The sequence below is a fragment of the Lagenorhynchus albirostris genome, chromosome 11, assembly GCF_949774975.1.
Source record: "Lagenorhynchus albirostris chromosome 11, mLagAlb1.1, whole genome shotgun sequence".
NCBI classification, from domain to species: domain Eukaryota; kingdom Metazoa; phylum Chordata; class Mammalia; order Artiodactyla; family Delphinidae; genus Lagenorhynchus; species Lagenorhynchus albirostris.
In genome coordinates this window covers 14,141,402-14,167,251 of record NC_083105.1, presented here as the reverse complement: position 1 = coordinate 14,167,251, position 25,850 = coordinate 14,141,402, and the positions used below count along the sequence as shown (strand labels likewise).

The following is a 25,850-nucleotide window of genomic DNA, read 5'->3' as shown; positions in this document are numbered from 1 at the left end:
GTATATGTATATATAATGTGTACACACACACACACACACACACACACACACACACACACACGGTGGAATACTATTCAGCCTTAAAAAAACCCGCAATCCTGCCATCTGTGATAGCATGGATGAATCTGGAGGGCATTATCCTAGGTCTTTCTTGACAGTAGCCGCCTGAGGCTAGGATTCTGGTGTCACTTAAGCATCCCCAGAGCCTAGCCTGGGGCCTGATATTATCCACAGCTAATACTCAAAATATCTCGAGCTGAATGAATATACACAAATTCAAATAGCTAGGGAGTCCTGGAGTCTGGTGATGGTTAGGAAAACAGGACAAAGGGGATAAAGAGGAAAGGTACTCTTTCCTTTAGGACCTTTCCAAAGAAAGGTAGTAAAGTGCAAATGAGTGTCTTTATAATGCAATACTGGGAAAGATAAGGAAGCATTCCTATCTGGTAGATAGGATATCTGGTAGGTAGGAATCACCTGTATGATTTTATTTTTATTTTTTATTCAAGTATAATTGACTCACAATATTATGTTAGTTTTAGGTGTACACCTGCATGGTTTTAGAAACTACTGACAGAGGGGTCTCATATCAGAGGTTCTGATGGTTTAAGGTGAGCCCTACACTCACAGTTTTTAAATTCTCCCCAGGTGATTTCAATGTGCAGCCATGATTCTGAAGTATGTTCTAAGGTATGATTTTGAATAATCACGTAAACCTTCCATAGAATACAGTGAGAACTGAATGAGATCAAGCATGAAAAGCACTTAGCATAGGCTTGGCACAAAGTAAACGCTCAGGGAATGTTAGCTGGTGATCTGAACACAATACTGGGCCTTCAATTCGTAGATGGCAGCAGGTTACAAGGTGGTCCACAGCTGTCTACTCCTGTGTGTCGGGGAAGGGGCTGGACTTACCCTCTGGGACAGATCTCAGCGACTGCGCCACCAATCTCAAGCACCGAAGCCCTGAGAAGAGACTGCAAGGTAGGCTTAAGCAACGGCTCTGTTGTTCACTAGCTCTGCTAACTTCTGAAGTCAATTAGCCTCTCTGTGCCACCATCGGCTCCTCTAAAACAGGGATTACGTGAGCGAATGCACATGAATGCGCGAGTCAAGTCGAAGAGATGGGGACTGTGAACTTGAGAGACCTCCAGGAAATCAGATGCCTCTTCTCATCGTAAATATGCCTTCCAGGAAACCGTGCACTGAATGAATACCCGATTGTTTTCTTTACGGCAGGAAGATTCAGGATCACATGTTCCCTTTCTCTCCCTTGCACTGCAAACTGAACAACACAGGTGTCAGGGTGGCTGGGACCTGAGTGAGTGACACAGAAACCAGTGACCTTGCGTGGATCGGCAGAGTGGGGCAGAAACGTTTTTGGGAAATGGCCACCTCTTATGTCCACTAACAGGCCAGGTCAATTTAATTAGCCCCAGAGCTGAAATGCCAGAGCCAGGTAGAGTTACCCACAGCAAGGAAAGGGCTCTGCTTTACTTAGCCGCTGGTCCATCACTCATGGCTTCAAAGGCCTAGCTGGATCTTTTAGTCAGAGATCACCTGCCTATGTCAAAAAAAAAAAACAAAAAAACCCTGAAATTAAGTTCTGTGTTAGGTGGCTGGAGCTGCTATAGCAAAGTACCATGGACTGTGTAGTTTATGCAACAGAAATTAATTTTCTCAGAGTTCTGGAGGCTGCTCTTATAAAAGAGATCTCACAAAACTCCCTCATGCCTTCCACCAGGAAGACGGCCGTCTATGAACCAGGAAGTGAGCCCTCACCAGACACAGAATCTGCTGGCGCCTCCAATCTGCCGGTCCCCAGAACTGTGAGGAACAAATTTCCATCGCTTATAAGCCCCCAGCCTATGGTATTCTGCTATAGCAGCCTAAAAGGACTAAGACAGAATCATTATTCTCAATTCACAGAAGAGGACACTGGGGCTTGGAGAGATGGACTGACTGCCTTAAGTCCAGATGCACAAGCAGTAGGCGACAAACTCAGGAGGAGCGCCCAGTGTCCTGTTCTCCAGTTTGACAGATGCAGCCATTCTAGTTCACCTGGACAATGGCAGGTGAGGGCCAGCTCAGTGGAAAAGTTTTGGTTTTGCTTTTGGTTTCTTTTTGTGTTGTTTCCCATCATGCAGCACACAGAAGCCTTGTGATTTACTTATCAAAGAGGAAGAAAAACCACGAGACTATCAACAGAACTACCCGGGAAATAGAAAGAATGATTTATAAGGAAAATAGTTTACGCGAAAAGATCTCTCTTAGAGGGTGAGGAGAAGTTGGGGGCAGTCTTCTTGCACTGAAGGTCAGATTCTGGAAGCCTCAAATTAAATACACCTCTCCCGTGAGGCCGTGCAAGGGGAAGGAGGAAGGAATGACAGAGTAACTCTTCTAGAACAGTGGCTTTGGCTCAGGAGGGCGGGCGATGGGCAAGCTTGCCATCTTTTCAGGATGCTGCTGGGAAGACTCTTTAGCAGCTCAGTATAATTAGAGGTCCCCCCAACCAAGTCCGATAAGCAGCGGGGCTTGCGCTTGGCTGCGTCGTGAGGGTACTTCAGAGGACCCAGTGCCGCTGAAGGCAATGCGGTGGGTTAAGTGCCCGGGGCCTGCTGATGGGAGCTTCCGCGTAGCGTTTGAACAGGCTGCTCCTCTGCGTTAGGAGATGAAAACCTGGCTCAGGGACAAGACATAACTGGAGACAATAAAAATGGCAAGAGGATGTTGGGTGAGGGTGGTTTCTCCCTAGGGCCTGGAGCAAAACTGTGCGTTGTTTAAAACCCCACCAGCCTGCTGGATAAAGCTGAACTGCCTCTTTAGCATTCAGACCTTAGACCTACCCAGCTCCCAGCCTCACTGCTTACCTGCATGAACCTCCCATCTATCTCCACGGCTGGGCCAGGAATCCTAGCTACCCTGTATTGAGTGCTTCCTGTTTGTCAGGTATTTCCATTCACTTAATCTTTCCAGCAATCCTGTGAGTCTGTACTGATGCCCCTATTGTACAGATGAGGAAAGTCGGCCAAAAAACCCCCCAAAATGGAAAAAAAGATGAAGGGATATGCCCAAGGCCATTCTACTAGAAAGGATGGAGACAGAGGTTGGGCACTTAGGCACTCCCTGTATACTGGGCAGAGTCCACGTTGATTAAATTAAATAGACAAACTATGCATTGTTCCCTGACCCTGCCAAGTATTTCCACACTTGCTGCTCTGTCGGCCTGGAACATGCACTCCACCTTCCCCACTTACAGCCCTCCTGGCTCTGACACTCTTCTCAGTGCATCCAAGCACGTCTCTACCTTAGCTCTCTGTACCATGGATGTGCCCCTCCAACACAGCAGCCAACCACATGGCATTTAATTGTCCTTGACCTCCTGATGTTTTTTTTTTTTTTTTTTTTTTTTTTTTTTTGCGGTACGCGGGCCTTAAACTGCTGTGGCCTCTCCCGTTGCGGAGCACAGGCTCCGGATGCGCAGGCTCAGCGGCCATGGCTCATGGGCCCAGCCGCTCCGCAGCATGTGGGATCTTCCCGGACCGGGGCACGAACCCGTGTCCCCTGCATCGGCAGGCGGACTCTCAACCACTGCGCCACCAGGGAAGCCCAACCTCCTGATCTTTGAGTCTACGGTGGACCACCTGTAGGGGGCAGGGGGTGATGACGGTGCAAGCAGAGACTACATCTTATTTTTAATTTCTACTCCTGGTGCAGGGTCCAATGCCAGGCCAGTACCTGCTGAGGGCTTCGCCTACTGAATGCGCAACACGGTAAGAACTGGGAATACAGAATGTTTCCCACCAGCAGCTTTCCATGCTCCCTTCCATGCCCAGAAAGGAAGGAGACCAGAAGACTGGAATTCACTTACTCATTCAACAAATATTTATTGAGAGCTTTCCATGTCCCAGATGGGGACACAGGAATAAACAAAACAAGATCCTTGCCCTCATGGAACTTGCATTTTTATGGGCAAAGTCAGGGATATGAGTTTCCTCTTGCTGCCATAACAAATTACTTTAGGAGCTTAAAACATATCAATGTATTACTTCACAGTTGTATAGGTCAGAAATCTAGGGGCTGGGCTGGGCTGGGATCTCTGCTCGGACTCTCACAAGGTCAAAATCAAGGTGTCAGCCAGCTTGGATCTTATCTGGAGGCTCTGGGGGGAGAATCTAGTCCAAGCTCATCACGTTGTTAGCAGAATTCAGTTTCTTGCGGTTGTAAGACTGAGCTCCCCTCTTGTTTGCTGTCAGCTGGGAGACTTTACTGGCTCCTAACGGCTACTTACGTTCCTTGTCACTTTGTCCTCTCTATCTTCAAACTAGTAAGGGCACAGTGAGTCTTCCTCATGCTTCAAATCTGAATTTCCTTCTGCAATATCTGTTCTGCTTCTAGGTAGAGGAAGTTCTCTGCTTTTAAGGACTCCTGTGATTAGACTGGGCCTCCTGGATAATCCAGGATAATCTCCCTATTTTAAGGCCCGTAATTACAGCTACAAAGTCTCTTTTGCCATGTAACATAATATAATCACAGGTTCCAGGGATTAGGGCATGGACTTCTTTGCCGGGGTCATTCTGCCTACCAAATAGGCAGCAGGGGAATAATAAAAATTTTATTTGATTTTTATATTTGATATTTTTACTTCATGTATATATTTTATAATGTTGCTGGAAAGTGCAATGAAAAATAATAAATCTGAGTGAGGGGATCGAGGGTGCTCCTTTGGATAAGATGGTCAGGGAAGCCCACCATGAGGGGATAACATCCAAGTGGACAGAAGGAGGTAATGGGATGAGCGGGTGGGGGGGGCAGTGCGGGAGGCTGGCAGAAGAGCAGTCTGGGCAGAGGGCTGAGGCCCAGGGTGGGAATGCACTGGGCAACTGTCAGGAGGCCAGCGGGGCTGAAGGAGTGCCCAAGGAAGAGCAGGGGCCACGTGACCAGAGAGCTAGCCGAGGCCAACCCAGGAAGGCTCTTTTCTCTGACGCTGTGCTTTGCCGTGATTCACTCTGGGCTGCTGGTGGTCTTTACAAACTCTAGAGCTAAGGCGGGAAAACAGGACCAGATGCATGGCTCTAAAGCATGTTAATCGAGAGCTCAGAGGGCATGGAAGGCAGAACCGATGGCATTCGGAATCTGAGCACTTGGAGAATCTGATTTGAGCATTACTAGAGTGTAGCGAGGGGAACAGGAATGGCCCAGACATGGGCTAAGCATCTGGGGCTTGGTGAAGACCTGCTTGATGTCTCTGACCAGGGGATGTGAGGCATGATGATGCGAAAGGAACACACACATCCAGGTCCACTCCTGCTTGGGGGTCTCTGCACTCGCCCCTCTCTCTCTGCCTGGAACGCTATTATTCTAGATCTTGTAGATCAAGCCATCTTGTAGCATGGTGACAACTTCCACTCCTCAGGTCTTTAGCTCAAATGTTATTCCCTCAGAGAACCCTTCTGTAAAAGATGGCTCCTTCTAGAAGAATCCAATTCCCTCCATACTTCCCAGCCATCACATTATGTCAGGGTTTCCCAGACTCAGAACTACTGACATTTTGGGCTGGACAGTTCTTCGCTGTAGGAGACTCTCCTGTTCACTGCAGGATGTGTGGCAGCCTCCCTGGCCTTTACCCACTAAAGGCCAAGAGCATCTCCCTAGCTGTGACAACGAAAAATGTCTCTGGACATTGCCCATGTCCCCTGGGGCACCAAATCTGCCACCAACGCCCCACTGATAACCGCTGTTCTATGTCACTGTCTTCAAAACAGCATCTTCCAAAATTATTTATTTCATTCGACCACAAATACTTACTCAATGTCTAGTATATGCCAGGAATGATTCTAGGTACAGGAGATAAAGCAGGAAAATTAACAGACAGAATTATTACAACCCTTGAGGAACTTATATCCTCATGGAAAGAGACAGATAGCTAAGAAGAAAATGGACAGAATGATCATAGGCCAGAAGGCGATAAACACCGTGGAGGAGGAAGAGGCAGGGTGGGGGCACGAGGCTGCAGTTTGCAGCTGGAGAGACTCACGGGGGTCGTGTTCAAGGAACCGAGGGAAGGCAGAACGACGGGCGCTGGGTGGGTGCAGGAGCCCAGGAGGAGACGGCACCAAAGGACACCAGGGCAAGACTGCTTCTCTCCCACAATGACAAGCAACCTCCCATGAAGAGGGCTCCTTTTTGTCTTGGTCAGTGGCATCCCCAGGCCAAGATACGTGAATAGACAAATGAGTGGTCAGCTCTGGGGAGGGAGAGCTCAGCCCCAGGTGTCTTCACTGGACAAGAGACAGAGTTCCTATCAAAAGATGCGGAAGAGCCACATTGTGGGGCCCACTTTTGAACCTCAAATAGAAAAGGAAAGGGCAAGTGCTAATCGCTGATATTTATTGATCCAGACACTGTCTCAGGCACTTTTCAAAGAGTATCTCATTTCTTCAGCAAAGCAACCCTGTTAGGTGGGAACTCTTTTTGTCCTGACATGATAACTAAAGAAAAGATTGTTAATTGCCCAGAACCATGAAGGCAGGACTCGAACCCAGGGTAGTTCATCTCCAGAACATAAGCAATACTGTCTTTTAGCAGGAAGAATGAAGCAGGAGCTCCAGAAGCACAGGGTGACGGCCAGCCGCCCTGCAGTCTCTTTGGCTACTTTTAAGGGATGACGACACGCACCCGCTGCTACATTTACTGAGCACTGACGACATGCCCAATCTTGTCCTATCAGAGTAAATGTACTCTGTCACCTCATTGGCCTACCACAGTCCTTTGTGAGGCAGAAACAACAGCCGCTTCCATCTCACATGTGAATAAACCCGGGCTCAGAGAACCAGTGACGTGCAGGGAACCAGGGGTGTTAGGTCCCCAGAAGAGAAGAATGCGATGCATTGTTCACCTTCTCTTCCTCAGATATCTAAGGGGTCATCAGGCGGACGAGGGAGACTTATTCCGTATGAACCCACAAGGCAGCGCTAAGGCCAAAGGAGATTCTGGTTCAGGATATGAAGTGGACAAGCTCTGGGTAAAATCACTGAACCAGTTCCCTGTGCTCTACGGCAGGACCTTACTGTTTACCCATTCTACATACGCTAGTTTGCACCTAATCCCAAACTCCCAATCCCTCCCTCCCGCAGCTCCTCCAGGATAGGAAGCACTCTTATTAGTTGACATCAACCTCCAGGGAGATCTTGGGCACATCACGGCTTTGCGTGTAAGTCAGCCCGTTGAACACCTGCAACGCCTTGGATTCATGACTCTTAATGGGGACAGAACCCCTTTCCGGGACAGGCTGGCACAATGAAGAGTATTCCTGCATCCTGCTTGGGTCCCACTGGACATGCACGTTATACTTGTGTATAACTGTCATAACTATCTGAGTCTGAAACCAGTACTACGTCCAAAACAGAGTGCTTTTCCGGGCATCATTTAACAGACACTGAACTTGGAATACAAGCAAAGATGGTTATTTCCTGCTGCCTGAAGAGTTGTTCACTAGATTGGAAAACTTCTCACAGATGGCAAACCCCGCTCACGGAACCTGGACCGCCAGTGTCCCATTAGAACCATCTTGCTTTGTAGCTGCCACACTGAAGACAGCTCTCTCGCGAGCACAGGCATACAAGCATCTAGTACTTCATTAACTTCATTATGCCTTTGACTATAGCCAAGCCTGAGCAATTACACATTGCAGTCAGTATTATTTTATAGTAAATGAATTTCCTTTTTTTCTTTATATCATAGCTAGGGAACTGTACTGATTTTTTTGACATTATATTTGTAGACCATGTAATATAGGTAATCTTTGGATTTTATTCCAGGATTCTAAAAGAGGCACTCAAGACATTTGTTACCAAAAAAAGGGGCAAGGCCACTGGCTGAAAGAACAGAACGCATTTTCATTATTTTTGCAGTTGACCCTAAGTTGAAAACTAAAATGAAGTCAAATAAAAGGCCACAAAGATTGGCCTAACTCCAATAACACTCGCCAGAGATAAATATTAAGTCTGTGCCCCAGGCCCAATAAATCTACTACAGGAGCACGGAACTGGGAACCTTTGGCCGAACGGTCATTCAGGGAGCTTTTCAGTTGAACTCAAGTTCAACTGGAGCTTGATGTGCAAATGGCCATGCAAGTCTGACCCAGGAGGCTGGTATGCATCAGAACATGTAGGGAGCATGTTTACAATAGTGGTTACCTGGCCTCATCTTTCAAGATTCAGATTCAGTCTCTCCAGGTTAGGGCCTGGAAAGTAACATCTTAAATAGGCATTTTAAGTGATTCAGAAAAGTGGGTGGAAGTGTCCAGGTGGAGGTGTGAGCCTCTGATAAGAGCCAGAACGTGTCATCTGAATTAGAATGTCACCATTGAAGACAGAGATTGGGGCTATCTAGAGGCGGCCCACCAATTAGTATGGTGAGAGGTTTAAAGCCGTCTCACACCCCATTTCTTCCCATGGAAAGTTCTGGAGGGCTGCTAGCTGGTGACTGGCTTCAGATATGTAACGACACAGAGGATGTTGATTAAGAAGGTACAATTTTATGGTGCCTATGCCCTTATAGTAGAAAAATGAATGAGGACCTGCAGAACAAAAGACAGTAAACATTTCTATTAAGTGTGGTGTCAGATGAACCGTTCCTTGAACCGCAAGCATCTTTCATAGGGATTATTCTACAAACTCCATTTAAATACTTCTACACCAAGGGCTTGGGATACAGAGCTCAAAGTGATCACCTCTGTCCTCCGAGTTCACAGAGGTAGGGGCGGTTGTTTCCAAACTTGTTTCCATAGTTCTACGATCAAGTAAGAGTGGGGAATCCTGGTGGGTTTAACAGCTTTACTTCTGGACTTTCCAGCATCTCTAATATGCCAACGTGAAATCTGAATCTCCAAGGGAGGGATGCAATATGCAGATTTCTCAACCTTAGCTGTCCACGGTTCATAGTTTCTGAACACATGCTACCATCACCTGCAATATCTCCTAGAATTAGTCTAGAAAATGCTGGTCCAGGGTTATTGCGGGGCTGATGTTCAACTCTGAATCTCAATCAGGCTAGAGGCTCAAGTCACACTGAATTTATTTACAGATAAGCAAACTCTCCTCTACTAGACAATCATCTTTTTTTAAGAAATAAATTTATTTATTTATTTTGGCTGTGTTGGGTCTTCGCTGCTGTGAGTGGGCTTTCTCTAGTTGCGGCGAGTGGGGGCATCTCTTGTTGCGGAGCATGGGCTCTAGCCGCACAGGCTTCAGTAGTTGTGGCACACGGGCTCAGTAGTTGTGGCACGCGGGATCAGTAGTTGTGGCTCGCGGGCTCTAGAGCGCAGGCTCAGTAGTTGTGGTGCACATGTGGGCACACATGTGGGCACACATGCATGTGGGATCTTCCCGGACCAGGGATCGACCCTGTGTCCCCTGCATTGGCGGGGGGATTCTTAACCACTGGGCCACCAGGGAAGCCCAATTGGTATCACATTTAAAAAAATCATTTTCTGCCCTAAATAACAGACGCTCAGTAGTATGTGCTGAAGGAAGAAACTACATTTAAATCTGGTTTCTCTGGACGTACTTATTACAGACACAAATCATCCAATCCCAATATTCCTTCAGAGCATGAAGAGATCTTGGTTCTTGACCCAAGAGACAAAGAGGGCTCAGGGAAATGAAAAGACTGGCCTAGGGCTACAGAATGCCAGGTGCCAGAGGGAGAGCAGAGGGTGGCCCTACATCCCACACTGCCAGTTGTCCCACTAAAGCTATTTCTTTAACAGCTGTTAAGCAAGTTGTCAAATGTTGGCTCCTTCGATCGCCACCATGGAATTCGCCACCGTGTCTGACTTTACCACGAATTTCCTTCCCTTTACTTCTTCACAGCCCAGCTTGCTCCAACCTCAGAGGTGAGTCAGTCCTTGAATGTCCCAATTTTGTTGTTCTGTAGATAAGGATTCCTAGAGAAATTCTTCCTCCCTCCCTGGAGAGCCAGGCCTCCATCTGCCTGTCTCTGGCCTAATTTGGGGACTGGAAGGAACAGGATGCATTTTACTTTTAAATTGCTCCTGAAAGCATATCTTCTGGTTAATATTATATCCTTAATATGTCTCAGGGAGGACACATCCTCTCTGTGAGTAACGTCTAGGATCCCGTGCGGACAAGCCTCCTGTAAACTTGCCACCTTCTTTCTACTGGCCTGCCTTCCCCGGTCCCTTCCCAATCACCTGCTACTTTGAGCTCTCTTTTCCTTTCTGTTCTTTGCTGGTGTTTGTTTTTAAGATATTCACTCTCAGCGTATGAACTGGAGTGGGTTGAATCTTTATGAGACTATCATAATCTTGTTTTCATTTGTTTGTTTTTTAAAGTCCTGCAGACAGCTGCTTGCACCTAGGAGATGATGAACTGACAGAATGGTCGGGAATGGACACATCTCTGCGCGAGGATACGGGAGTTCTCCTTTATTCCACCTGAATGGCTGTAGCAAGGACCCTGAGCGGCGGCTGTCTGGACATCCACAGCTGCTGTGGTTTAGCAGCTCCCTTCATACGGAATTAAGTTGTAAACCGCTCCAGGAAGAAGGGAGCCGGATGAGTGGGAGAGGTGGGCAGATCTTCCCTCATCTTTTAGGACCCTGGGGGCTTTGTGCAAGCAGACTGGGAAAGAAAAACAAAGAGGAAGGGAAACTGGCTGGCTCTTCGAAGGCGAGTGTCTAGCATACAAGACAATTCTAGGAATTAACAAAGATGACGCATGGTAAGGTGCCTTGTAGGAAGCCTGGTGAATGCAGCTGTATCTGATAAATGTGGCTGAACCTGAATTACTTGAAAACAGATGCTAGGCTGTGGTCAGGAGGAGAAAGAAAAACCACCACCAACTTCCAGAAGCACTTGGGTTGACCAGCTCCCCTGTAACTATACCACCACCTTGGAGCCTCACAGCGGGCTCTGGGATAGGACTATCATTCTCAGATCACAGATGAGGAACCTAAGGCTTGGAGAGCTTGAGCAGCTTTCCAAAGGCACAAAGTTGAAAAGCGTCAAGGTCAAGTCTTAAGGGCAGATCTTCCAGCTCCAACATTTTATGCATTTTCCGGGACTTTTCAAAGTAGAATCGGCTGATATACAAACTAACATTGTCATTTTTTTTTTTCTAAAATGATATGAAAAGTTAACCTTTTCTAGTTAGTGGAGAGATTAAAAACTTCAAGGTGACTGCATTATATTTGGGGAAAAGCAAGAAAATGTACTGGTTCTTTCTGACCCGAGAGCTTAGGAGACCTCAGCAAACCCTAGGGAACCAGGTAACCACCATTTTTAAAGCAGGTGGATCCCATTCCCTGATGAAATAAGTGGCAGAAAAATGCAACAGGACACAGGCTAAGTTCATTAAACAAGTTACCCCATTAACCCTCACACACTAGGTGGTGGTGTTATTTATCCTGTTTTATAAGGGAGAGAACTAAGGTTCAAGGAGGTGAAGCAACTTGGCCAAGCTCCCAGAGAATAAACGGCGAAATTCCAGCCTAACCAGACCTGTCTTGGCTTCCCAGCACCAAGTTGAAGGCTCAGCATGGGGCTCGGCTGGAGATACCCCGTCTGGAGGCTTGAGATGCGCTGGGATTCAGGGGAGCAGGTTCTCTCCAGTGGAGTCCTGACAATTTCCGTTAGAAGCTAAGTGTCTGGATGACTCATCCACTGATGTGTGGCACAATCCTCAGTCTTAAAATAACAAATTCCCATCATGAAAGTCAATGCATTTCGATGTCGCAGAAATCCTTTTCTAACGATCACTTGGCGTCCCTGGCTTATTTAAATGGATACATCACTTCTAACAGGGCTTTTTCCCATCTGCTCTGCCCTCTTAGAAGCAGCCAGAAGGGAAGCAACTCCCTGCCTTGGTATATCAAGTAGGGGCTGCAGAGGGTTTAGGTACCTGTCTGTCTCCTGAAGGAGGGGACATGCCATTTGGGTCATCATAAATTCCCCAGTGTGCTACACTGTTCTTCCTCCTGCAAACCCAGACTGATGACCGGTGGTTTCTGTTTGATGCAGATAACCATGACCCCGATGCTGGGTCCTAGAGGCACTGCAGTTTGTCTCCATGTGACATTTTCTATTATTCTATGCTGTGGAAGGCAGGAACTAAACACACGCCAGGCCTCACCTGAGATGCCCCTTCTCCCACCTGATAAGCATGGGTGTCCCGAGCTGTAGGAAAGCCGGGAGTGAATGTGTGGAAACCCAGGCACAGGAGATCAACATGAGGTGATCACTTGCTGAGCAGAAGCAGCATGGGGGGCCCTCTCACTGGCCCACTGTGGGTTCCTACAGGGTCCAGCCTCAAACGTGCTGAGAAAACAGTTCCTGGGGAAGCTTGCAGGAAGGGGTAATGGGGTGCCACGTTTTATCAGAGCAGACCCTTGGACCTTCTGCTCCAGAAACATCCTGGAGGCTTCCTTTAGGGCAGAATCCTGGACCCCTCCCCAGACCTTTCAAGAGTCTAGGACTCCACATTTAAAAAAAGTATTCTTGATAGAATAGAAGCCACTAAAGTTCAAGCTAGGAAGGTTAGCAGTTAACAGCAGGCTCCTTACTTATCAGACTACATCCTTTCACTCTCTAAGCTTGAGTTTCCTGGGTATAAAACAGAGATAAGAATAGCCCCTGCCTCATGAGGTTAGTGTGAGATCGGATGAGATGAACACCTAGAACGCACCAGGGACAGCACCTGGTCAATACTTAGCTGGGATGCAGAGGCTTACCCATTATTAAAACACCGAAATACCTCTAAATCAGCTAAGAAAAGCTGCTGCTCTGAGCCCCTTTGGGCTCCCTCCCTGAACCTGGCCCCTCTCAGGGACTCCCCAGAATTTCCCACCATCCAGCAACTCACGGGTGAATGCCCAGCACAGCCTCCAGGATGCAGCCTGGGTCTGTGAAGGGCTGGTGGTTACCATTCTTCCATTGCAACCCCTGCAGGCTGTGATGCCTGGTAGGTGTTACATCCCGTGAGGCATGCCTGGACGTTCTGGCAAACGTTGGCTAAAGGAATGTCCCCCCAGTTCAAAGGACAGCTTTCAATGAAGGCCTCCCTAACCTCTGGCTGCCCAGGACACTGACCCTGGACCTTTCTTTCCTTGTCTTATTCCAGCTTTGACCCCCCTCTGACCTGATCTCGGAACCTTCACTTCTGGAAGCTTGACTCTCAGCCTTTTTCCTGTGGCCTCTGGGGCTCCGTGTTTGCACCTGACCTCTCAGGAATCTGACCCTCAGCTCTCAGAGTTGAGTCTGGCTCTTCCCCCTACAGACTGACCTTAGCGTCCAGGACAGGCTACCACCTACCACCTTCAGGTGGCGCCATGCCCAGACCCCTGCCCCAACGCAGTACAGCTGGTCCCAGATGCCAGGTCCCAGCCCTTCTTGGCCTGACCTACCCTACTGCCCCCTGAGCTCCAAGTTCCAGTTCCAGGTAGTGGCAAAGAGGATGGAGGGGAAGAAGCAGAATTCAGAGGCATTTCATAGGTAGACAGTGGCAGGACGTGGGCCTAAGGAGAGGGAGGTTGCTCTAGTTTCATCCTTTATAAGCTCCACGAGGTCATGGGCTGTGTCTGGTGTATTAGCATAGGGCCTAGTGCACAGTAAGCATTAGACAAACAAGAGCTGCACAAAGAATGACTGAATGAATGAATGAATGAATGATGCTGTTAACAGAGACAGAAAGAAAAGAGGAGGTGCACATTTTGGGTTAGCAGCAAGGTAGAAAATGGATTTGATTTCAGACACATGGGGTTTAGGGGCTGTGGTATCCCTAAGTACCAATTACCAAATATTTCTGCCTTTTCTTCTTCCAGGCACATGGTCGGGTTGCACTTGGCCACACTACTCGAAGGTGAGCACGACCGCACGATATGCTTTAGCCAATTTCATGTTAGCTCCTCGAAAAGACACATGCACCCCAATGTGCACTGTGGCACTATTTACAGTAGCCGAGACATGGGAGCAACGTAAATGTCCCTTGACAGATGAATGGATAAAGATGTGGTACATATATACAATGGAATACTACTCGGCCATAAAAAAGGGATGAAATAATGCCATTTGCAGCAACATGGATGGACCTAGAGATTATCATACTAAGTAAGCCAGACAGAAAAAGACAAATATCATATGATATCACTTGTATGTGGAATCTAAAAAAAAATGATACAAATGAACTTACATACAAGACAGAAATAGACCTAGAGACAGAAAACAAATTTACGGTTACCAAAGTGGAAAGGGAGGGGAGGGATAAATTAGGAGTTTGGGATTAACATATACACACTACTATATATAAAACAGATAACCAACAAGGACCTACTGTATAGCACGGGGAACGATATTCAGTATTTTCTAATAACCCATGAGGGAAAAGAATCTGAAACAAAAAGATATATATGCACGCATAACTGAATCACTGCTGTACACCTGAAACTAACACAACACTGTAAATCAACTATACTTCAATTATACAAAAAAAGGGAAAAAACAAAACAAAATAAAACAAAAAAGAAATTATGTCGCTTCTGACAAGAAACTTTCAGTCAATACACATCAGCAACTTTGCTCCCCATACAAAGACGAATCTTGAATGCTGAGGATGAACACAGACCCTGGGGACCTAAAGTGGACACGATGATCTCTAGTCTCTATGAAAAGAGCCAAGGAACCTACAGATCACACTCGTAAAGCTGTCCCGCTGAATCTGGGGCTGACGGTCAGTCCGGAGAGGGGTTTTTGGTGAGAATGCCATGGACTGCCACGGCCCAGTAGCGACTTTGCCTGTAGCTGCAGCCCTAAGCAAGAACCAGGAGGCCAACGCCTTATGTACCGTCCAGTGCAGAACTCAGGCAACCAGGTGGCCTTCTCCCGTGCTTTGGGCCCACCTCCTGTCCCACCCCCAGCAAGCCACCCTCATGACTTACCTGTGTTGTAGCCCCTTCCAAGGGCAGGCCAAGGGCGGTGATTTTTCCACAGGTTTCCGAGGTACCAATCACTCTGGTTCTCTACCAGGCCCAGGACCTGTTGACCTGTGAAGTACGGAGAATGCAAAGGTCTTAAAAGAAGCCAAGCCACGTGGGACAGTGAGTACTGAACGGCAGATACAACAATGGCAAATCATCGTAACACAGGTTTTGTTATTGGGAGCTTTTATGAGGTGCCAAACTCTTATCTAAGCGCTTCACTTGTATTAATATGTTTAATTCTCACACTTAGGCAGCCCAGCCATTTTCATTATCCCTATTTTATAGAAAAGAAATGGAGGTCGCACAGAGTACTTAATTAACTTGCCCAAGGTCATCCAGTTCATCTGTGACAAAGCCAGAATCCCAAACTATTCATCCGTCCATCTGTCCATCTATCCCTTAACTCACGTGAACACATATTTATTTACTTACATACTCTTCTTCAAATGTTCCAGTTCACTATTTCCCAAGGTATATTAATTTACTGGCTTTTGAGGCAGGAGTTGAGGTAATTTTCTCACTCAGAGAGGAAGAAAGGACCCTTGGTTAATGAGAAGGGAGCCCCCAGAGAAGAGCCACATTCTTGCAGCGTTTTTACTCTCACATCCACTTTGTCTTTTGTCAACAAGCATCACGTCAAGGCAGGCGTGTTTTCTAGAGGAACAATTGCTTCTCTGTCCCCAGAGCTCGGCTTTGACGTGGGCCTCGCCCTCTACTGTACTGAGGCCAACATCAAAGGCGAGTCAGGTCTCTCAATCAATTTCTTAGCAGCTTTAGCACCTCAGGTGAGTCCTCCACTCACCCCAATTTCTTAGAGTGTTAATGTTTCTGGACTCAGGTCTTCTAGGTGGGGCAGGCAGCCATCAGAATCAACTATCTTCTATTAGACAACCCTATCATGCCATGTGCAGAAGGTATTCCCTTGCAACTACTATCAACAGCACTTTACAAACTAGGAAAACTGAGGACCGTGATTTGTAAAACTTGTGTATCCTGGAGCCAGGATATGAATCTTAGTTATCTGACATCCAGATTCTTTCCACTGTCTCTGCATCACTGCTCACCTTTACAACAAACATTTGAGGCAGAAATTATAAGTCCATATTTTACAGGATGAGATACTGAGACTCAGAAATGTAAGTAACTTGCTAAAGGTCACAGGACTAATGGTCACTGTCTTCCACAGCTAACTGATGTCTTCTGGAGCTAAAATCCTTATATTGTCTGAGAAATAAAGCCCCTTCTGACCAAATGAAAGCCTAGCAGCCCGTGAAGAAAACACGACGGTTCTCCTGGAATACCACGCTGTGCGACATAGAACCTCTTTGGTGTGATGACAGCTCCCTGAAATGATGGTGTGTGGGTTTGGTGTAATTTATTTGATCAATTTATCGAGCTCCCATCTAAATCACTGCCCCAGCACAAATACATAAATTAGCGGCATAGGAAAAACACTACCACCCACTGTGTCATTGCATATAATCACAACCAAAACGTGTAGAATCCCTCAGAAAAACAGGTCACCAATTCAGAAAGTGCAAGAGCTAATCAATTCCACATGCAACAAGCTTGGGACGTTCGTGCACAACAGATCTGAAAGGCGCGGGGCCCTCAGCCAAGCAAGCTGTGTGCTGAGTCCTGATGCTGTAACCTTGTTAGGGAGCCTGTTTAATAACCTCACTCCGAGGCTGGGACTCAAAGGGCATGTGGGGTCCTTGGGGGAGCTGGTTCGTTATTACTAATGACCCCTGGGTGGCGTCACCATGGTTTTTTTTGGCATGATGAAAGAGGGGTGTCATGTGCTCAGAACCGATAAAGGGGAATGACGTTTCACTGAGTTTAGGGTGGCCATCCGAATTTCAGGAGAGGTCATCTTCAGCTACCTGAAAGTCCAAATTCCACTTTCGGACATGCCGTGAATTGTATTCTGCCTCGACCTACTCTTCAGAAGAATTTTCTAACAGCCACACGAAAATGCATAGCTTTACTGCTTGTGTCCTCATCTCCACGTCTTGCTCGTACAGCTCTCGCCAGCCTTGCCCCCTGCCACTCCCTACCAGTAATCCTTTCAGGCCCATCTCTGGCAAGAAGCAGACTGTGAATTCCCGCATTAGATGGGGGACATCTCGACTTAGCGCTTCCTCCCGGTATTTTTGCCATCGGCTGACTTATGTCCTCTCAAGGACAGAATGGGTGATGTTCAAGCACTCACGCCTCATCTGTAAATGTCCACTTCTCCATTTGTCCAAGGGCAAGGAGTGCATAATATCTAACACACTAATAGGCATGAATAAATGTCTGCTAAATAAATGACATCTGGTGCGTAAATCTCTCCTGAATGGAGACCACTTACGTTACTGCATTAGTGTCCCCACATTTCTGAGGTTGCAAAGCATTTCATCCTCTCCCCACTCGCCAACATCAACATATTCTCTCACTCAGCTCTGGGAACTCTGGCGTCTTCCTCAGTTGCATGGAAAACTGCAAAGATGGGGTGGCAGCACCTGAAAGCATCTTTTATATGGGTTGCTCTACTGGAGCCTTCAACTCAAGGGCTTCATCTTCAGAGAAGGAGTAATTTGCATGGTTAACCTTAAGCCATGTTATCTCAAAGGACAACATCCAAATTCTCCTTCTGTCACTTTGCACCTGGGCTGCATATCCTTTGATGGTGGCAAGCGGCCCTTTCACATATGCCCGTCCTCTTTAAGGTTAAGAAAACAAAATCCTTAATTAGCAACATGATAGCTGTAATTTTAATATCCACTGGTTGAGAAGGCAAAATAATAAACAGCTACTAAGATTTCATTTTGCTTTTTTAGATGAATTCATTAGCTGCTTTGTCGATGATTAAAGCGACAGCTGGGCTTTGCAAGTGGGCTTGTGAATACCCTGGGCTAGCTGCCTTCACCCCTGCAGAGGTCTGTGTCCGTGGACCGGAAACCACGTGCAGCAGTGTAGCCAGAGGGGAAGGCTGGGGCCAGGCTGCCTGGTTCCTATTTCTAGCTCTGCCACTTTTTAGCTGTGTAGCCTTGAAGAAATTACTTAACCTCTCTGTGCCCCAGTATCTAACTGCTGTGGCTTCACATGTTTAAATGACTTCATATGTGTTAAGGGCTAACCACAGGGGCTGGGGCACATTAAAAACTATATAAGTAATAGCTCTTCTTAAATATCATCATTCAAGCTCATCGGTCAGCTTCTGAAAGACAGTGAGCCCATCCAAATGGTTTTCTTTTTGAAGGCCCTCTAGCACAACAATTAAGTCCTTCTAGAAGTTTGTTTCTTTAAGTGTGGTCTGAGGACCAACTGCTACATAAACACCTGGGCTTCTTGTTAAGAGTGCAGATTCCCAGGCCTCAACTGTGACGTTAACTGTGACCGGAAGGCTGCTTCCCTCTACATCTTTCATTTTGTGAAGGAGGGATTTCCCGGCTTCTTACCCCAATCCTTCCTCTTCCCCAAGGGCAGGGAAGGAGCTACCTGACCTGGTGAGTTTCAGAGAGAGCCGAGCTCAGGTGGCCTAGCTATTCCTTCATCTTCCTCCTAGGAGCCCTTTTGCCAGCAGAGCTCCACCTTGGATCAGTTGTACAGGGCAGGTCCCCTCCGGGTGAGGCTGCAGTGGCCCCACGCTTCCTGTGACAGGGTGGGCCATTCCAGCTCCGGGGTTGGTATTATGAATATCCGCCGTAGATGCGCATCTAAGTCAAAACCTCCAATTTCACTTTTATCAGCAAAATAAGGTGACATTTTGCTCTCCTTTGTCTTATCTCTCAGGATCTGGGAGTATGGGGGTAATATCACATACTAATTCCCTCATCACATAACACTTCTAAATAAGAACTCTGGCCACTGGGTCTAGTAACCTGCATTAAAAAAAATCCCCAGGTAATCCGGATGCACGCTAAAATTTGAGAATTATTGATCAGGGGCTGGGAGCTCTGTCCTGGCTTTGGTTATCAGTGAGGTTCCCTTGCACGGCCCCTAGCAAACAATAAAACTCACGTGGTGTCTCAATCTAGCGCATCAACCAGCAGAATTCAGTGGCCGCCTCCAGTGTTACACTTCTTGAGTACAGTGAAGTGGTGAAGAAAGTGTATGAGAGACAGGCTGCCTGGTTTCCAATCCTGGCTCCTCACCCAGGTGCTAGCTGTGTGACTTTAGACAAATTACTTAACCTCTCTGTGCCTGTTTCTTCATTCATTTATAACATGGCATTGACAAAAGTACACACCTCAGAATTGAACATTTTTTTTCTCTAGGCACAAGTTAATTTGTGAAAATGAAGCTGTGTTCTTTGCTTATTCAAACATCACCACTAACAACGCCCAGAAAATAGTAAAATGTTCAGTAGGTATCTACTCTTGTCATCATACCCAGAATTCCCTGGCCCAATATTCTGCCCCATTGGCCTGGGTTCGGCGTCTTCGGTCTTAGCGGTTCCCTCCCTTCCTTAGCTGACACAATCCTTACCCTACGTACACTTTCGTTCAGTTTGATATTGATTGAGGGTTTGCTTTGTGTCAGATACCACACAAAATACTAAGGAATCAAAGACAGATAAAACACAGTCTGCACCCTAGAGGCAGTTGGAAGGAGACAGGTAAACAATTATGAAGCAGCGCGGTACATGCAATGACAGAAACGCTGATACGTAGGAGGAATGGAGGGCAGGCAATAGTGGATTCTATGGGGAGAGTGGGTGATGCCCGTTTCCTGTCTACTGCAGCCCCTGCCACACTGCAGGCCACACCTGCCCCTTCCACACAGACCTCCAAGCTCCCAGGCTTCCCCCAAAGCTTTTCGGGTAGCACTGCTGTCCTGGAACACTGTTCTGGGCATAGCTGTCCTCAGGTCCCCGGTGACAGCACATATGAGACAGCTTATTTTCACAGCTCTGGCAATCCCAGCTCACCAGCCAGGTGGCAACTACAGCCTGGTCTCCAGGGGTCAAAGTCTAAAGCCTTAATCTTGATGATGTAAACCCATCCTGGGCTTGCTATCCCATGAAGACGTACAACCCCAGGGATTCCTCTTGGGGAGATGACGCGGGATGCTGGTGTGCTGCCGCCCTCAGCATTCCACACCGCCTGTCTCCTCTATAATAGGAGTTATTATAATAAAACACTGTGATGAACAGAAAAGGCTCTGTCATTGTTTTCTGCGCTGGCCCTGTGGTTATGATTAAGTGCACTGTTTCCCGTCTTCCTTACTCTCGGCACAAGTTAACTTATGAAAATGAAGCTGTCTTCTTTGCTTATTCATACATCACCACTAACAGCCAGACAGAGCGAACAAGCTTGCTATTCTGCTGGGGCCCCGGTGCCGGTGTCACCAGCCAGCAGACGGATGGCTCCAGACCGGGAACTCCCCTGGTTCCCTCCTTCCGCAGTTTTTGGCTCCAGGCAGGGCTGCTGCCATTCAGGAGGTGAGGCCCCAGGGAAGCAGGGATTGGTGACGCTTCCACGTGGCACACTGAATGTGGAAAGGGTAGGCGGGGCATTTGCCCGCCAGGTATAAATTAGAAAGACAAAGGGTTTTACAACCAGGCAAAACAAGAGTTCAAGCTCCAGTTCTGTATGGCTTGACCAAGGCATAACTTCTCTGAGCCTCAATTTTCTTATCAGTAAAAGGGCAAGAACAGAATCCCCACCCCCTGCCTCTAAGAATGGATGTATTGATAAATAAGATAGTACCGGAAAGTGCCTGGTTCGTGGTTAGATGCTCAACTAAAGGCATCTCCCCTTTTCCCTTTTGTGACGGTCACTGTTCAGAAAGTCTAAGTTTTCCGATTCAAGCACTGACCCTGGCTGCATAGGCTGGGCTCTGCGAAATTCAGCCAGCTGCTCCCCAGCTGCCATGCTGCTGGCCCTTCCCCAGCCCCGCTGAAACCTTTCGAAGCCTTTAGCTTCTGTGACACTAGTCTCCTGGCTGTTTTCTTCCCTCTGGACATTCCTTCCCCACCTCCCTCATGGGGGTCCCCTCCCTCTGCCTCCCCTGAATGCTGGGCTCCCCAACTCCCAACCTTGCCCCCTTTTTGCTCTACGTCGTATCCTTGGATGATGGAATCTAACTCAACAGCTTCAAATACCACTGAGGGGGGCTTCCCTGGTGGCGCAGTGGTTGACAGTCCGCCTGCCGATGCTGGGGACACGGGTTCGTGCCCCGGTCCGGGAAGATCCCACATGCCACGGAGCGGCTGGGCCCGTGGGCCATGGCCGCTGAGCCTGCGCGTCCGGAGCCTGTGCTCCGCAACGGGAGAGGCCACAACAGTGAGAGGCCCGCGTACCACAGAAAAACAAGAACAAAAACAAATACCACTGAGGGGAAGATGTCACCCATCTCCGTATCGGACTACTTTCCAGAGCTTCTTACTCTTAAATCCAACTATCTTCATCTGGCTCTTTCACAGCGACCTTCAACTCAAACTGATCAAAATCAAATGCACACTTTTCTCTTCCTAAATAACGTCTGACTCCTGCCTTTTTGCGGTTAGTAGCATCAAGGTTTCACTTGTCACTGAAGCCAGGACCTTTGAATCAAGCTTGACACCCCCCTCTCCTCACCCCTCACATCATTGCCATAACCGACTCCTCCAGATTTTATCTATTATTTTTCAACCTCATCCCCTCCCTTGCTCTGTCCTCATCATCTCTCTTTCCCTGATACCTTAGCAGATTCATCCTCGATCACCTTTCCCTCAGGGGTGCCCCTTGCCATTCTATTTTGCTTTACTCAGCCGCAGAAATATTTTAAAAGTACAAATTTAATGACTTTGCTTCCTTGAGTGAGAAATGTAATGCTCCTGAGACCTAGTACAGTGTGAATGAATGGCTGGCTGGATGAATGAATGAAGAAATGAAAAATAAATATTATCTACAACCCACAAACCTAGACCATCCAGAACTGGTGAGCTCCACGTGAATGGCGTGGAAGTGGCTGTGCACCAGTTATAGCCTCTCCAGGTGAACAGCAGGAGCAGGTAGCTCTGCCCCAATGATGGATGCTTCCGGTGCTACCTGTTTCCCACCCCCAGGAAAGCTCCTGGGTGCACAGGGGGAGTCTGCCAACCACTGCTGCACATCCAACCAGCTGTGCTTATGGCAGCAGGGGAATATTAAAATGTTATCACCAGGGGCTGTCCTGAGTATCAGCAGGGAAAACAACAATGCCCTTCCAACCTCATGTGTATTCGACTAAGCTATTTTAAAACAGAAAAGCCTCTAATAGTACCATTCCTCCATGCATGTCTGAGTACAGCATGGCTGTAATAAGGAAAACATAAGAGTATCACATTGCCATTCACTAAACATCTGAAAGAACCGCTTCACAGCCATAGGTGCCCCCGGCTAGTGGGTGTAGAACAATAAAACATCTCCCGAGAAGATGGGACACAAAAGGGTATTTAAACAGCCCTGAAAGGGTTGAAAAGGACTGTTTTGGAACTTGCAGTTTCACGGTTCTGACTTCTTCCGTTTGGTTGTAGCTAAATGCACTCTGGGAACACAGAGGTTCACATGAGCTGCAGAGGGCTTAATAATTCCTCTGGAACTGCCTAGTTTGACAGATGAAGCCCAGAGAAGGGGATGGAGGTGTTTAGAAACAAGCCGTCAACGCAAGATATAGGACTCCACGACCGACTCTACGCTCCCTGTTTTTTTTTTTTTTTTTTTCCTATGCTTAAGCTTCTCCAACTTGGCCTCCTCTTCTTCCCTTAAACTTTAATATAATTCTCATCTGGTTCAAATTTCTAGCTCTTCTACGCTTGAATGGTAATCCTGGGCAAATTCTTAGTTCCTCAGCTTCCTCCTCTGTAAAATGGTAAAGGTTTCTATTTCACGGGGCTGCATGGGGACCCTGAGCCAGGTTTATGTGCCCCATGTTTATGTTGCATGTCCTTGAGATGGAATCCATGTGCTCTAGTTAAAAAGGTCCTGTCGTCCATCATTTTGTTTCCTTGGGGCTGCTTGACGAAGCACCCCCGGCTCCAGTTTATACCTTGTTCAGCCAACCCTGATTTCATTGGGAGAAAAATACTTCACCCTTACTGACCTCTATAGCTGAGGGATAATCCCTTCTAAGAGGAATTAGAATCAGTGTCACTCTAGAAGGTAGAAATAGGCTGCATGAGTTAAGATTGAAGGAAGATAGATTTGCTTCTTGTAAGCAAGACCGTAAGTATCACTGGAGTTCACCCAGACAGAGGTGAGCTGCATTTCCAGGGAGAAGCTCCCGGCACGGCTTCCGAGGCTGCGTGGCCCCACCCCCGTCCAGCAGGCATTCACCACGTCCCTGCTGTGCACTGGGCCCCCTACCACCTGCTGGAGGCACAGCAGTAAAGGAAACACTGCCTTCGGGACTGCATGATCTCTGCAAAAAGCTTCTCGAATGGTTTGGCTGCTCTCTGCACACCCCACCGGACTCTTAGAGAAGCAGATTCTCTCAGGGTGAGGCCAGGGGGTCTCTCTGCAAAGGACAGCTGCAGGAATTCTGATGCAAAGTAGGTGTGGGGACCTTTGGGAGCGGGAGGTCACCCGGCAGGCATGCTGTAGGCGGCGGATTACCTGCACTGAGCAGAAACACAAGATTTGCTGACCTCAAAGCTCCCTTCCAACCTGACCATGAGATCTCTTTATTCGGGCTAGCAACGCCTTTCTCAACATCCTCCTCGTGCTGGGCTGTCCCCACACATGTTCTCGCACTTGTGCTGCGTGTGTGCGCGTGGCTGCCCCGTGAGGGGAGGCTGTGCTTCTCAGGGCAGCCCCTGCTCGGTGAGCACTTTGCCCAGGCACCGGGATGCATGTTTGTCTTGCGTCATCTCAGAGTGCCCTACAACAACCCCAGTGAAGTGGGCACGGTGCTCATCTCATCTTTCAAAAGGGAAACTGAGGCTAAGAGAGGGGAAAGTCACGTGTCAAGGACATGTGACTAAGGACCACAGAGCTGGGGCTTGTGTTCCGGTCTCTGTGTTGCAAAAGTCTATGTTTTGCACCTAAATTCATGGTTAGGAACGATCTGCAAGGCATTCCTCTCCCCAGGGGAAGGGCTGCAGCTGGTACAGCTGTGGGCAAAGCTCCAAAGGACCTAGAGAGGATGGGTGGAAAGGCTGGTCAAGGCGCCCAGCCCTCCCGTTCCTGCCCGTGGTGCCCCCTGGGGCTGCAGGCAGGGCTCTAGGACCCTGCAGAGTCCTCTGGATCCCATCGGGGCCTCTGAGTCTAATTTCCTTCAGCATTAACACCAGGGCGCTGAGCTGAGAGCACGTCCTACCCAGGGACATCGAGGAAGAACAGAAAAGGCAGGCCTGAGACTCAGAAAAGAGCCTGCCATCCAATAAAGGTCCAGAGAACGATATTCCATCTGCTGAGATGCAATACCAAGCTTCCCTATCCCCCAAGTCAGCCCCAAGAGGGCCCGCATTAACTTAATGTACAGTTTAAAAACTCCTGCTCAGCCTCAAATAATGATTTCTCTCTTCTTCCTTCCGTGATCTTTGGTCTTTGGAAATGGGAAAAATGAAAAAGGGATGCGGAGCCAGCCGCTGGGCTCTCTTCCAAGGCTGCTTTTATCACACAGACTCCCAGGACGCTCGGCTGCCGTCGCCGCTCAGATGAGGCCTCAGCTCGGGGAGCAGAGCTGGCCTGCATCCAGCTACCACTGCCATCCATGGACTTCTTGGGTCGGTCTCTTTTTAAAAACACAATTGGTTGGTATCTTTCAGATCCTTCATTCACAGACACTCCTTGAATCACTAATAATAGTGCCTAGGAGCAATCCTCTCACTTTTCCCACTGGGGTTGCAGAAAAAGCACTTGCTTGCAGGATTCAAAGGGCAACATTTAAGTTCTGGCTTTTCCAATTATTAACTGCAACCCGGGCCCAAACTACTCCTTTTTTTTTTTTTTTTTTGCGGTACGCGGGCCTCTTACTGTCGTGGCCTCCCCCGTTGCGGAGCACAGGCTCTGGACGCGCACGCTCAGTGGCCGTGGCTCACGGGCCCAGCCGCTCCGCGGCACGTGGGATCTTCCCAGACTGGGGCACGGATCCGTGTCCCCTGCATCGGCAGGTGGACTCTCAACCACTGCGTCACCAGGGAAGCCCAAACTACTCCATTTTTGAACTTTATTTTTTATTACTGTTATTATTTTCATTTTATAAAAGGGATGATGATAAAATTCACCATCATGCCATCATAAGGTTGTTTTTAGAGTGAAATGAAAGGCTGTAAACTGTAAACTACCATTCAACTTTAAGCATTATCATTATTACCAAGCCTTTCTGGGTCTTATGTAGCTATTACTTAATTTTTTTTCCCCAATAGCATTTCTGAGATTACAGTATTATTATTCATTGATACTCTACTTATGCAGAAGCCAGATACTGAGCAAACTTTACAGTCTGAAACACAGCCTGGAAGGTGGGAGTTACCAGGAGAGGCCCCTGCGTGGCTGAGAAGCACTCAGGAAGAAGCTTGAGCACAAAATCTCTCTATATTTTCAAGGCTGGTCTTTGGGCAGATTATCGAGATGAAGTAATGCTCCTTCAGGGAGGAAAGACAGGCAGGAAATTCAAAACAGAGATACTGAAAGGATAAGGGAACATTGGCCTGGAACCACACAGTACAGGGTTTATGAGACGTCCATATTTCAAAGATGTCTGTCATCACCTTGAGATACGTCATTCATCCATTCACCAAATAGTTACTGAATACGTATAGAGCCAAACACTGTGCTGGGCTTTGGGGATGCAATGATGGGTAAACCCTGAGATGGTCCCTGCCCTCGGTGGAGCTAACATCCTTGTAGTGTGTATCAGTTTGTTAGGGATGCTGTAACAAAGTACCACAGACTGGGTAG

General features: G+C 47.7%; 1 protein-coding gene across 1 annotated transcript in view; it reads right to left on the bottom strand.

Annotated features, from left to right (window-relative positions):
* Positions 1-25,850, bottom strand: part of LARGE1 (LARGE xylosyl- and glucuronyltransferase 1) — a 589,914-nt gene that overhangs the window by 106,335 nt on the left and 457,729 nt on the right. Inside the window, 1 exon segment of the mRNA XM_060165047.1 lies at positions 14,956-15,060. Coding sequence (XP_060021030.1) covers positions 14,956-15,060 — 105 coding nt within the window.